We start from the raw sequence: 14,335 nt of genomic DNA, 5'->3' as shown, positions 1-14,335 counted from the left end.
AAGATTTTATTCGCCACCTAAAAAACCTAACCCACCCGTCGGGAAACTGACGGGATTGGGTGCAGCACTGGTTTTACACACCACCCGATTTTACTCTCCATTGAAGACACACAAATTGGAGTTGTATTCTCTAGAGTTTAGAAGGTTAAGGGGTGATCTGATCGAAGTTTATAAGATATTAAGGGGAACAGATAGGGTGGATAGAGAGAAACTATTTCTGCTGGTTGGGGATTTTAGGAGTAGGGGGCACAGTCTAAAAATTAGAGCCAGACCTTTCAGGAGTGAGATTAGAAAACATTTCTACACACAAAGGGTGGTAGAAGTTTGGAACTCTCTTCCGCAAACGGCAATTGATACTAGCTCAATTGCTAAATTTAAATCTGAGATAGATAGTTTTTTGGCAACCAAAGGTATTAAGGGATATGGGCCAAAGGCAGGTATATGGAGTTAGATCACAGATCAGCCATGATCTTATCAAATGGCGGAGCAGGCACGAGGGGCTGAATGGCCTACACCTGTTCCTATGTTCCTATGACAGCAATATTGGGCAGGGTGTAAAACTGCCTTTCCACCCGATCCCATGGGATTCCTGACGGGCGAGTGAGGATAAAATGATCTCCTAATTACTATTTACATTGCACTGTATTTTTTACTGGTGTTTACACAGGTGACATACTATTCAAAAAAATTACTGGATATTTAGGTGTCCATCTACAGTTTTTAGTCAGTATGCACTGCTTCTATCTACTATAGAGTGAGGGGTACAGGAAAATCCACGCCTATTACTTTAAGTGCTCGGCTTCTGTGCAATTATGACGCTACAACAATCCAAGTAGTTCATTAATCACCACTAAAAGTACCGAGTGAATCTCTCACCTTCTGCAGTGTGCTGATGTCCCTTCTGGATCCATAAAGCCGAGTATCCACTGCTTGCACAAAGATGTCCGCTGTACTGTTAGAGAAAACTGACAACAGCAAATCTTGCTTGCCGTTATCCTTATGCAGGGCAGGCTGTATCTCAAACTGTGAATTACAATCAGATCTTCAGATTCAACACACCATATATAACGTTTACACATCTTAACCAAACTTGCGAGGCGGGAATCCTTCAGGATCGGATGGAATGCTGGTTTTACAACCCCCCAATATCACTCTCCGAGTAAAATCGAGCAAGGTGTAAAACCACCGTCAGATCCCGTCATTTCCTCATGGGTGAGTTAGGTTACAATTGTCCCATGGGGGGGATGATTATAACCCCCAAGACCAGGTGGGTTGGGGGCGGGTGGGAGCTGAAAATGGTTCATTTTTGGGTGGCGACCGCAACCAGGCTTTATTTACGGGTTTAACTTGGGTGTGTAAAAGTCCAGACTTCCCACTGGGAATGCAAAGTCCGAAAATTTTGCAGTTGTGACCCAAAAAAACAACTATTTTCAACTCCCGCCCGCCCCCAACCCACCCAATCTTCGGGGTTAAAATCACCCCCATGATCTCAGGTTTATGGGGGCGATTTTAACCTAATTGACCAGGCGGTAACCCACGGAATCAGATGGAATGCTGGTTTTGCACCCCATCCAATTTTACTCTCCACCGACCAAAGAGGGTGCAATTGTCTCATGTCTTAAACCGTCGGTTGATTATTGCTCGAGAGTAGGAGTGCGGTGATTTCCGTTGCTCATGATAAGCGCATGCATCACCAAAGTCCTTTCCAGACCAAAAACTGTGTAAAATGCACCACAAACCTTTGAACCACAAAGGTGCTCCACCTCCACTCGCACCGAGTCTGAGACAATGGTTTTGCTGCCGTTAATATTTATAATGTAATAGGCCACAATGCGGAAATAAGGCACCATATCCTTTGTGACGTTGACTGGAACTGAAACAATTGCGGATCTCTCAACTCTCTCGAAATGCAGTAGTTTTCCCTTGTTGAGAATCTAGAATCATGAAATATCTGTGATTAGAGCACTGTCAAATAGGAAATAAAGTTTCGATGTGGGCAAAGACAATGTAACTTAAAAGGCGCATTTTATTTATTTTCTTTTGATTTGATTGAATCGAATTTTGCATTACTTGTCCAACTGAGACAGTTCTTTCTCTTTGTAACTGCGTTTTTAGACTTCAGTCCTGGATTTATTCAGCCATTGGTTCGATTCCTGATTACAAATGAAAAATAAACTTTGTGCTCATCGCATGAACTTGCCAGTACACATTGGTAGAAAGTGAAGCCATCAACATGGAGAATCACTAAAAGAAATCCTTTTCAGTAGAAGCTTTCAGAACAACTTCTATAGCCCATGCGTAAGTATGTGTTTATTTAGTTTCTTGTTTATTGGCCTGTATGTCTGTCTGTCTGTCTATCTATTATCCGTCTGTCTGTCAGTCGATCTGTCTTCTTGTCTGTCTATCTATCCATCTAATTTATCCCCCTCGTTTTATATTTGTTTCCTTGGTTGTTTAGTGTGTACATGACCATACAAACATACCAATTAAAAAAGTCTTCATTCTATCTATTGGACGATGCTGCCATTCGCATCATCCAGCCCAATCGTGAGCAATGCTAATGAGACAAAGGGAAAAGAAATAACATTGACCAATTTCAGGAATTCCTCGGAAACATTCCATCCGGACACCATAAAGCAAGTAGGCAAGCTCCAGGAAACAATGGCGACCCATGACCAAACACCAGGCCTACTTAACCAATATCTTCCCCTCATTTGTCCGTGGGCACATCGCACCATATGACTCCCCTTAATCTATCGATCACCTCTCTGTTGGGCAGCTTCTATATATGTCAAGCCCCCCCCTCCCCACTTTTTACCATTTAAATTCTGACCTTGTATAAAGTAGACTGTTCTCCAATGTTTTCATAAACATTTTATGTTAATGACTTGGGCTTAAATGTAGGGGGCATGATTAAGAAATTTGCAGATGATACAAAAATTGGCCGTGTGGTTGATAGTGAGGAGGAAAGCTGTAGACTGCAGGAAGACATCAATGGACTGGTCAGGTGGGCAGAAAAATGGAAAATGGAATTCAATCCAGAGAAGTGTGAGGTAATGCATTTGGGGAAGGCAAATAAGGCAAGGGAGTACACAATAAATGGGGGGATACTGAGAGGTGTAGAGGATGTGAGGGACCTTGGAGTGCATGTCCATAGATCCCTGAAGGTAGCAGGACAGGTAGATAACGTGGTTACAAAGGCATATGGAATACTTTCCTTTATTAGTCGAGGCATAGACTATAAGAGCAGGGAGGTTATGCTAGAATTGTATAAAACACTGGTTAGGCCACAGCTTAAGTACCGCATACAGTTCTGGTCACCACATCACAGGAAAGATGTGATTGCACCAGAGAGGGTACAGAGGAGATTTACGAGGATGTTGCCAGGACTGGAGAATTTTAGCTATGAAGAAAGATTGGATAGGCTGGGGTTGATCTCCTTGGAACAGAGGAGGCTGAGGGGTGATTTAATTGAGGTGCACAAAATTATGAGGGACCTAGATAGAGTGGATAGGAAGGACCTATTTCCCTTAGCAGAGAGGTCAATAACCAGGGGGCATAGATTTAAAGTGATTGGTAGAAGGATTAGAGGGGGGCTGAGGAAAAGAATTTTCAGGGTGGGAGGGTGGTGGGGGTCTGGAACTCACTGCCTGGGAGGGTGGTAGAGGCAGAAACCCTCAACTCATTTAAAAAATACCTGGATATGCACCTGAAGTGTTGTGACCTACAGGGCTATGGACCAAGTGCTGGAAAGAGGGATTAGGCTGGTTGGCTCATTTTCGGCCTGTGCCATAAATTTTCTATGATTCAACGATTCTATGATTGATGCAAAGACACAATTTAGGACAGAATTATTAATGTCATTCCTTGGCCATGAGTTATGATGTGTCCCTGAGCTATTTTGGGCTTTCTTTGTTATTCATATTCTTCCAAATATATTAATAGTAGCCTTCCAGATTTTATTTATGCACTCTGCAATCCAATGCCATGGTGTGTTGGCTCTTCTGCTCTTTTGTGTATAATCATGTTAGAGTATTCTAATCTGGGATGCAGAATATTATTTAAATTTCACATCTCATTCTGTGTCCGCCTTAATCACACCCTGGTAACTGTGGTATAGATTACAGGAAAAATAAAGCTCCATTTAAACCATTCCAGCAACACACCCCAACTGCTCTCTAAGATATCGTCAGATTTCTTTTTACAATTATTAGTCGGCTGCAATTTTGTAAAAAAAGAGGTTTTCTCTACAGTGTCTCGGTCACAAAGCAGATCTGGGGATCAACATCAAAACAATCACTAAATCAATGCATAAAAGTCATATTATCCTTATCGTTCTCATAGTAGCATTTCCACACTATGGGGGTGATTTTAAACCCCAAGAACGGGTGGGTTGGGGGCAAGTGGGAGTTGAAAATAGTTGTTTTTTTGGGTCGCGACCGCAACCCGGCTTTATTTCCGGGTTTAACGTCAATGCGGAAAAGTCCAGGCTTCACACCGGGAAAGCAAAGTTCAAAAATGTTGCGGTTGCAACCCAAAAAAGCAACTATTTTCAACTCCCACCCGCTCCCAACCCACCCGTTCTTAGGGTTTAAAATCACCCCCTACGTGTTTGTTCCTTAAATAAACCATAATAGCACACTGCCCTTTTGAAACATTCAGTTTACGCAAAACATAGGAACCTAGGAACAGGAGTAGGCCATTCAGCCCCTCGTGCCTGCTCCGCCATTTGATAAGATCATGGCTGATCTGTGATCTAACTCCATATACCTGCCTTTGGCCCATATCCCTTAATACCTTTGGTTGCCAAAAAGCTACCTATCTCACATTTAAATTTAACAATTGAGCTAGTATCAATTGCCGTTTGCGGAAGAGAGTTCCTGGGCAGCTGACAAATATAATGGGGTGATTTTAGCCTGACCCACCCATCAGGAAACTGACAGAATTGGGGGAAACACCCCACCCGGATTTTACTGTCTGTTGAACTCATCGTCGCTGGGTCAAAATCCTGGAACTCCCTTCCTAACAGCACTGTGGGAGAACCTTCACCACACGGACTGCAGCGGTTCAAGAAGGCGGCTCACCACCACCTTCTCAAGGGGCAATTAGGGATGGGCAATAAATGCCGGCCTTGCCAGCGACGCCCACATCCCATGAACGAATAATAAGAAAAACTGAAAAAAGCTGCATAAAGCAAGCAATGATATTGAAATTGTTGTTTAATACTTTGTGTACTCTTCTGCTTCCCAAAAGCAAAACCACAGCTCAACGCACTTTTAACTAGATTGGATTTAGTGGAGGAAGATTAAAATCTTCATTAACTTACCATATAGTAATAATATTTGACATTGCTGATGTCCAGATGACTCAAAGCTGTCAGTGTCACGTATATGATGTCTCCAGGATATAGCAGAACGTTTGGCACATTAATATATAGGTACATCTGGCTGCCAAACTGATGTTTGATTGCTATTTCGCTCTTTGCTTCAGTCCCGCTGATTTTACTGCCCGCGGTGGCCTGAGAAGAATAAAGTGAACAGCTAAATAGAACTTAATATTGGGCGTGTCGCCTGATTCCGCTTGTTTTGCAACCCGGGCCGAGTTCAATTTCGCCCGCGTCAGTAAACATCAATTAATTGCGGGAAACAATAAAATGGCGACAATTTTAACTGAACCCACCTGTTGGGAAACTGACTGGATTTGGGCGCAACACTGGTTTTACACCCTGTCCGATCTTAGTCAGTGGAGAACAATATTGGACGGAGGGCATAAAATCAGAGTTCTATCCAATCCCGTGGGATTCCTGCTCGGCCAGTTAGCTTAAAAATTAACACCCATTAATGTTTCTGAAAACAAATTCTCACCGTGATGTATATATCGCTCGCATTTTGAGGAACATTGAAGGAAAGACTCAATTCGCCGATGATGTCGGTAAATCCTTTCTGGGTGGCTTCTATCGTTTTGGCCTCTGAGATAATTATTGAGACGTTGATGGGCACATTGGCGACAGGAGAGCCATCAGGGTAGGTTACCAATGCCTGGAAAACAGTGCAACTTTAATGACCAGGTAAAATCTTCCTCCAGCAATGTGATAATGGTACCCTATTAGGCGTTGTTCCTTCCATTAAAAAAGTTAAGTTTGTGGGGTACAAATTAGTCTGGGACGGTGACCCTAAACAGGCGTTATCGCCTCTTATAAGCCCATTTGATGGTCAGTCCTATTGAAGTTAATGGAACCTGAATATCAAGCGGAGAGAATAAAAGCAATATGATAATGCCTGTTTTGCGCTAAAGCCCAACACCAATTTCTAAACCTGCATATTTGGAAGGACATCAAAACCCAATTCTGCAGCTTCAATAATATGGTTAACTCTTAACCTGAAAGATTATTTGTCGCAGGATCTGGCCACTGCCAATAGCAAGGCTTGGCCGAATTTTCTGCAGACAGTCCCTCCGCCGCATAGTAGTATGTTGCCTGGTAGGAAGAGCAAATAACTCCCCCCGGAAGCCTGAGAAACAGCGTGTTTGGCTGGAGGGGGAAATCAGCAGGGGCAACAGTCTCTTAAAGAGTTAAAGTTCACCATTGCAAGAGAGTGTGGTTTGTGTGGTGCCGGAAATTGTGCTTGCCGGAGAAACACGGCTAACGAGCTGTTGCCAAAGTCGGCAGATGGGGCGCGCCAGCAGAAACGGGGTGCAAACGGGGATTTAAGGGAAACTCCCCCACTTACTGTGGAGATATTGTGGGACTCTGCCTTCAGGTGGGGTAGGTTGGAGGAACTTGGCCCTCTTTTGGAGGAGAAGGTTACTCTGCTGCCAAAGCAGAGAGCAAAGTTGTTTTGGTCGGACATAGCCAAGAAAGTTGATGGAGTCTTCCAGGACATAGGAAGGTGGGAATAAATGAGGAAGATTCCATGAAGCAGGAAACTGGAATTGGAGTTGACTGCACCAGTTGTAGGTCCAACAGCAAGGTGGGTATGATGGGATAAATATCGCTCCTTCTGTGATGTAAATTCTATTATTCTATTATTCCTCCAATTCGGGCCGATTGCACATCTCCAATTTTAATCACTCCACCATTGGCGGCCGTGCCTTCAGCTGCCTAGGCCCTAAGCACTGGAATTCCCTCTCTAAACCTCCTTGCCTCTCTCTCCTCCTTCAGGACGCCCCTTAAAACCAACCTATTTGACCAAACTTGTCCTAATATCTACTTATGTGGCTCAATGTCAAATTTTGCCTGATAACGCTCCTGTGAAGCGCCTTGGGATGTTTTACTACGTTAAAGGTGCTATATAAATGCAAGTTGTCATTGTTGTTTAATAGTATCAAGAGGATTGTCATGATAAGCTTGCAAATATTTGCTTACACCTTCTTGGGGCACAGGACTCTGTGTGCATTGCAACCCACTCATACAGGTAGCATGCAAAGCAATGAGATAACCTTTCCACTATTTTTATAGCCCAGTGTACTGATTATGGTGAGCACTCACCTAGATTTGATTGTGGCGCACAGATGTTGAAAGGTATTCTCGGAACCAATACCACCGCTGGGTCTCACATGGCTGCACTGAACATACATCAAACCTCAGGGAATAGCATTAGAGCAGGTGAAGAAAGAAAGAGATCTGGGCGTTCTAGGTCTCTAAAGGATCACGAGCAATGCTGTGAAGCGATAGCTAGGCCAAATAGAGTATTGGGGTGCATTTATAGGACAATTGGCTAGAAGACAAAGCGTACTATTTTGTCCTTGTACAAGACCTTGATCAGGCCTTTTTTTTATTCGTCATGGGATGTGGGCGTCGCTGGCAAGGCCAGCATTCATTGCCCATCCCTAATTGCCCTTGAGAAGGTGGTGGTGAGCCGCCTTCTTGAACCGCTGCAGTCCGTGTGGTGACGGTTCTCCCACAGTGCTGTTAGGAAGGGAGTTCCAGGATTTTGACTCAGCGACGATGAAGGAACGGCGATATATTTCCAAGTCGGGATGGTGTGTGACTTGGAGGGGAACGTGCAGGTAGTGTTGTTCCCATGTGCCTGCTGCCCTTGTCCTTCTAGGTGGTAGAGGTCGCGGGTTTGGGAGGTGCTGTCGAAGAAGCCTTGGCGAGTTGCTGCAGTGCATCCTGTGGATGGTACACACTGCAGCCACTGTGCGCCGATGGTGGAGGGAGTGAATGTTTAGGGTGGTGGATGGGGTGCCAATCAAGCGGGCTGCTTTGTCCTGGATGGTGTCGAGTTTCTTGAGTGTTGTTGGAGCTGCACTCATCCAGGCAAATGGAGAGTATTCCATCACACTCCTGACTTGTGTCTTATAGATGCCTCATTTGGAACATTGTCCAGTTTTGGTCTTCTCACATAGTAGGTGATATTGAGGCTTTGGAAATGGTGCAGAGGAGGGCCACTAGACTAATTCACAGCTTAAAGCATCTTAGTTATCAAGATAAACTAAATGAGCTGGGATTCTATACTTTAGAGAAAAGTAGTCTTTGCCACATTATCTCCTTACAAAGACTGTAACTTAAAAGGCGTAGACTTAGGGGCGAAGTTTATAAGAGGAAGAAAGGAATAGATTTTGTTCCAGTTGACAGTTTGTTCCAATTAAGTAGGTTAGGGAGAAGCAGTGGTCACAATTTTAAGTTGTACAAGGCCAGATCGAGGTTAGATGTCAGGAGGTGGTTCTTTTCCCAAAGAATAGTGGGCCTCTGGAACGGGCTGCCATCTCATGCGGTGGACGCCGATTCGCTGAATTCCTCCGAGCGAGAGCCGGACCCATTTCTGGCTGGTGCGGAGATCACCCCTTACAATAGGCAGGTAATGTAATGCATAGAATTACCAGGGCCAGAGTGATCTCCTGGATTCGTTTCAATCGCCAAAGGGGTCAGAGTGGAATTTCCCAGATTTTTTTTCCCACAAATTGGCCGGGGTTTTTGTCTGGTATTTTGCCTCTCCCAGGTGATCACATGGGGTGGGGTGGGGAGCGTATATACGGTGGGACACACAGGGGAGTGATTTTAAACCCCAAGAACGGGCAGGTTGAGGGCAGGTGGGAGTTGAAAATAGTTGTTTTTTTTGTGTGGTAACCGCAAAATTTTCAGACTTTGCATTCCCAGTGGGAAGCCTGGACTTTTACCCGCCCAAGTTAAACCCGGAAATAAAGCCGGGTTGCGGTCACGTGTGGGACAGGCTGGGTGGACCAGGGAGTCTTTTCCTGTCTGTCATTATTCGTATGTTTGTATGTTCATAATATAGTCACACAGAAAGAGAAATGGGCTGACCATGCGGGCGGTTGTCTGTGTTCACCGGTCATTTCTAAAATCGTGATGTTCTGTGCACTGTGAGCAGATCGCACTGAGGGATATTTATTTTCTGCATTCAGTAGATGGTCTATCGGTGGAATAATCAGCTTTTGAATGTAGAGGGCAGTCCTGGTTTTCCAGAAACCATCTATTTAATCTAAGTAGTTCTGGAGCCTCTTCAACGCAGGTGCTCTCTCTCTCTCTCTCGCTCTCCTTCTCTTTCTCTCTGGATAGACCACATCTGAAGTACTGTGTACAGTTCTGGGCACCTTAGAAAGGATATATTGGCCTTGGAAGGACTGCAGTTGTTAGCAGGACTCCAAGGATTAGATTATGAGGAGAGATTACATAAACTAGGCTTGTATTTCCTGGAATATAGACGGCTAAGGGGTGAGTTGATTGAGGTTTTAAGGATTTTGAAAGCAATTGGTAGGGTAGATGGAGAGAAACTTTTTCCACAGTGGGGGAGTCTAGGACAAGGGGGACATAACCTTAAAATCAGAGCCAGGCCATTCAGAAAAGAAGTTAGGAATCACTACTTCACGCAAAGGGTGGTAGAAGTGTGGAAACTCTCTCTCACAAAGAGCAGTAGATGCCAGCGCAATTAATAATTTGAAATCTGAGTTTGGTAGACTTTTTTCCTAGCCAAGGGTATTAAGGGAGCCAAGGCGGGTGGGTGGAGTTAGGATACAGATCGGCCATGATCTGATTGAATGGCGCAGCAGGCTCGAGGGGCTGAATGGCCTCCTCCTGTCTCTATGTTCTCTCTCTCTCTCACACACCCATACAGAAAGAGACACAAATACAGCAGATGTGAAATTCGACTTGGCCCTGAACGCAAAACAGGCGGAATTGTCTGATATTCAGTTCTACTGAAGTACAAAGGGACCAAATGTCAGGCAGGACGCACGAGGGGCGACCTATGAGATACCGTCCGGTTAGTTTCCCAATCCCCATGTCCAATTTCACCCTCATCAATTTCAATGTAAATTCACACATACCAAGATATGAAAGGGAGCTCCAGGTATAAAGAAGCGTCTTGTCTTGGTCAGGTTGATTTCATAAGGTAGAACCATTGTGCCATCCATTTTCTTTGCTTTCGGGTGAGCTACAGAGCAGGACAAAAAAAAAAGCAACGTTTTCTTTCGTCGATTGATTGAGTTAAAGAACGCTGGCGGGGGAGTTTTCACGGCAGGGGTGGTTTCCTCCCCAAACAGCAGGGGATCGGTTTATCACCAAATCCGTTAACGTCAAAGATCGGAGAATCACGGATTATGCACCCGCAATCTTTCCCAGACTCCGCGAGCGACGGGAGAGGCCTCCCGAGTGGAGTATGGTCTCGGAATATTCCGAACTTGCATCCTTTGCTTTCCACCAGCTTCATACAATTTGAACGTGTTCATATGTTGTAGCTCATGTGCAGGCAAAATACATAAATGCATGGACGCTCTGAGGTGGACGGATGGCAGATTAATTAATTGGGTAAAGGTTGTAACCTTGGGGAGATTTGCTGCTGAAGCAATTTAGCCTTTTTTTGGGGGCTTAGTTTCTGGAACAAAACTGGCCAATAACCAAGTAAAGTCATAACCCCGTTCTTCCATGGCCAGCGTATCGGAATAATTATTGGAATCAGTCAGTCTTTGGCTTTCTGTAGGGAGCTGACTCTGAGGGGTGTGGAGATTCTGGCAGGAGGTTCAAATTATAAAGTGGCTGCATATGAAACAGATATTGTTTCAGTCTTCCTAAGGATTCAAAATGAACGTTAGACATATGAACGTCAGTTTTTTCCTGACTCTTGGTGGGGGGGACAGGGAGATTGGAGACATGCCAAGCATTATGAAGCAAATCGAAATCAATGCAGAGGCATAAATGATTGGATTGTTGCTGGATCTGACCATGGAACTGAATATTAGACAGAGTGTATAACACTGCGTTATCTCTCCTTTTGCACTATGGCCTCAGGTGAATTTCTACCCAAGGTGTCTTTAATGGCAAGCAAAATGGAAGCTCAGTTGGGTGAGGTGGGAGTCAGAAGGTGTGGCCTGTTTGGCATTTCGAGACACTGTCTTCACAGTCCATCACTGCCCCATTCCTGGCAGCGAATGGTGGCCCCACTCATCGCTGTATCCACTATTTACAGTGGATACCGCCAACAAGATAAATAATAGGACGGCACATTTTACGAGATGTGTCATGGTGAGATTATCTGTCATTAGGGGTTTCAGGCCTAATATTGCCTGCCGTACACCTTCTCAGACAATTTGCTCCACAATTACCACTTGCCCATGTTGACCTGTACATACTTTCAGTGACTCTATTGAATTTTTGGCATGGCCACAACATTCAAGGTGCAATGTGACTATCCGCCACCCCCACCCCATTAACTTTCCTGCAATGGCTGAGTTCCTGCTGGATTTTGGCTCCCTCAGATCAGTGATTTGCTCAAAACCTTCAGTTCGCCCATTGTGTGCAGATGAGGTCCAGCCATGAAACGTTTCAGGGCCCAAACCACCATAGAACTACATGGGTAAGTCTTTAAATCCAACCACCCTCATGCCCACCTTTCTGCCCCCCCCTCTTTGTTTTCACTTACCGAGCCAGCTGGGCTCCGGGAAGTAGCCGCTTGTGCCCTGTCCGATGGGGTAGCTGCCTGTCTAGCGCTGACAGCTCCCTGAGTATATGTAACCGAAGCCCCACCCTGAAAATAGTTCGAGCTTCTAACCACATTCAGGAGTGGTCTGCCCAAAATCCCGCCCGATGCAAGTACCCACTGCCCCATATTATTGTAACTAACCTGGCACTGATTAGCTTTGTGTTTCTCGAACTGCAGTCGACAAATTAGTTTCTAAAAGGGTCAGACACTGTGTGCAGGCCGACTCTGGCTATTTACCCCTCCCATTAACAGAATAAATCCTCAGACCATAAACCGTCATCATCCAGGTTAAAGCAGGTTACCAACTGCAACCCAGCTAACCCACTGACAGATTACTCTGTAATTACGATATCCCTGAGTTATTCTTTGGGCAGGAAGTAAATTATTACACTGCAAGCATTGATAGTAACAGGCAATAATGACTGAATGTCAACATTATTTAATCACAGCGTTGAAAATATCAGGTAATAACTACTATTGCAAGTCCAAATTTACCTTCCATGAGAATCCCGGTAATAGCAATATTAGGAAGAACTTCTTCTCTGTGGGCAGGTTGCAGATAAATGGTAAACCCAGTCTTTGTAAATGTGTTTTAAGATCTGGCCACACCTTTACTATAACCATCCGTCATAGTGAGTCCTGACAAAACATTACTTTCATACCACAGCTCTGGTCTGATTCATGTCGTTGGTATATATTATTCATAAATCCATATTGAAGTTGGGGAGCAATTTTAACATAACCCACCAGTCGTGAAACTGACGGGATGGGAGGGAGGGGCAACGCTGGTTTTACATCCCACCCCGATTTTACTCTCCGTTGGAAGTCAGTGGAGAGTAATATTGGACGGAATGTAAAACCAGCATTCCGCCCGATCCCGTAGGATTCCCACCCGGCCAGTTAGGTTACAAATTAACCCCCTTGAAAATCCCAGCAAAGTTTATTTTCTCTCTGTTCACCTGATCCCCAGTGAAGAATGGAATGAAAGCCACAAATTATAACTCACCGTAGTCCTTAACTTGAAATATTCTGTAGCCTTGGTACTCGGAATATTCTGTGGGAGTTGCTTGTATCTCAAAGTTTCCAACTCTTTAATTAAACAAATGATTAATTTGTAATTATAAAAACAGTCAAATACCTTTCATGAAATAATATCCCTACATATATATTTGTGATTAACTAATGAGGAAACAGAGATAATCTTTCCTTCAACTGGTCCGTCTGAGACTGGTAAGAGTTTTTTTCATATATATAAATAAAGTCCCAAATAATCGAATCCTGCATTATTTCCCTCACCTATGCCGGTCCTCTGACCAATAAAAATGTTACTTTGCTTTGGTAAGAATTTACACTTTACATTAAATCTGGAACTCCCTTCCCCAAAAAGCTGCTGAGGCAGGGCTCAATTGAAAATTTCAAAACTGAGATTGATAGGGAGAGAAAGAAAGAAAGAACGAAAGACTTCCATTTATATAGCACCTTTCAAGATCTCAGGACATCCCAAAGCGTTTTACAGCCAATGAAGTACTTTTTGAAGAGTAGTCACTGTAATGCAGGAAATGCAGCAGCCAATTTGTACACAGCAAGCTCCCACAAACAGCACCGTGATAATGACCAGATTATCTGTTTTTTTAGTGATGTTGGTTGAGCAATAAATATTGACCAGGACACCAGGGAGAACTCCCCTGCTCTTCTTCGAATTAGCGCCATGGGATCTTTGACATCAACCTGAGAGAGCAGACGGGGCCTCGGAAAAGTGGCACCTCCGACAGTGCAGCGCTCCCTCGGTACTGCTCTTGAAGTGTCAGCCTGGATCCAAGTGATGCAGTGGGATTTGAATCCACAACCTTCTGACTCTGAGGCGAAGGTGCTACCAACTTTCTAGAGAAAACATGAACTAGGAGGGAGCGTAGCATTTTATTTAAAAAGGCACTTGATTATAATGCACACGGAACCCTGATATGGATGTGTAATAAGTTGTGGGAATGTCAGTTAAATGGTTTTCAGCAACACTACACAAGACAGGAAAATGATCCGGGGGCTACTGGGGAACTGTACACTGAAACAATCAGCAGAATGTGTGGCATCGGTAACCATAGCATGTTGGGTTGGGTTGGTTAGCGAGCAAGGTCCAAAGAGACAATAATGAATCTTTATAAGGCATTGGTACAACCACACATGGAGTAGAGTGTACAATTCTGGTCCCTGTGCTCGGCTGTTCAGGGACTGGAGCAGTGCACAAAAGAGCAAGAATGTTGATACCAAGCTTACGGCTATGAGGAGAGGGCGAAGACCCTGGATTGATATACCGTGGAGGAGAGAGAGGGTAGGGGAGATTTTGGCCGAGTATTCGAAGAATCTTTAAAGGAGTAGGTGAATTGAACCGAGATGGTACG

At 44.4% G+C, this 14,335-nt stretch overlaps 1 protein-coding gene across 1 annotated transcript in view; it reads right to left on the bottom strand.

Annotated features, from left to right (window-relative positions):
• LOC137304938 (complement C3-like) overlaps positions 1–14,335 on the bottom strand; it is a 45,410-nt gene that overhangs the window by 16,426 nt on the left and 14,649 nt on the right. The window contains exons 6-11 of the mRNA XM_067973722.1: positions 12,946–13,028; positions 10,288–10,394; positions 5,865–6,038; positions 5,327–5,518; positions 1,740–1,934; positions 877–1,023 (exon numbers count right to left, since the gene is read on the bottom strand). Coding sequence (XP_067829823.1) covers positions 877–1,023; positions 1,740–1,934; positions 5,327–5,518; positions 5,865–6,038; positions 10,288–10,394; positions 12,946–13,028 — 898 coding nt within the window. The remainder of the gene's footprint in view (positions 1–876; positions 1,024–1,739; positions 1,935–5,326; positions 5,519–5,864; positions 6,039–10,287; positions 10,395–12,945; positions 13,029–14,335) is intronic.

This window comes from Heptranchias perlo, chromosome 39 (assembly GCF_035084215.1).
Source record: "Heptranchias perlo isolate sHepPer1 chromosome 39, sHepPer1.hap1, whole genome shotgun sequence".
NCBI lineage: Eukaryota > Metazoa > Chordata > Chondrichthyes > Hexanchiformes > Hexanchidae > Heptranchias > Heptranchias perlo.
This window is presented reverse-complemented; position numbering and strand designations above follow the sequence as displayed.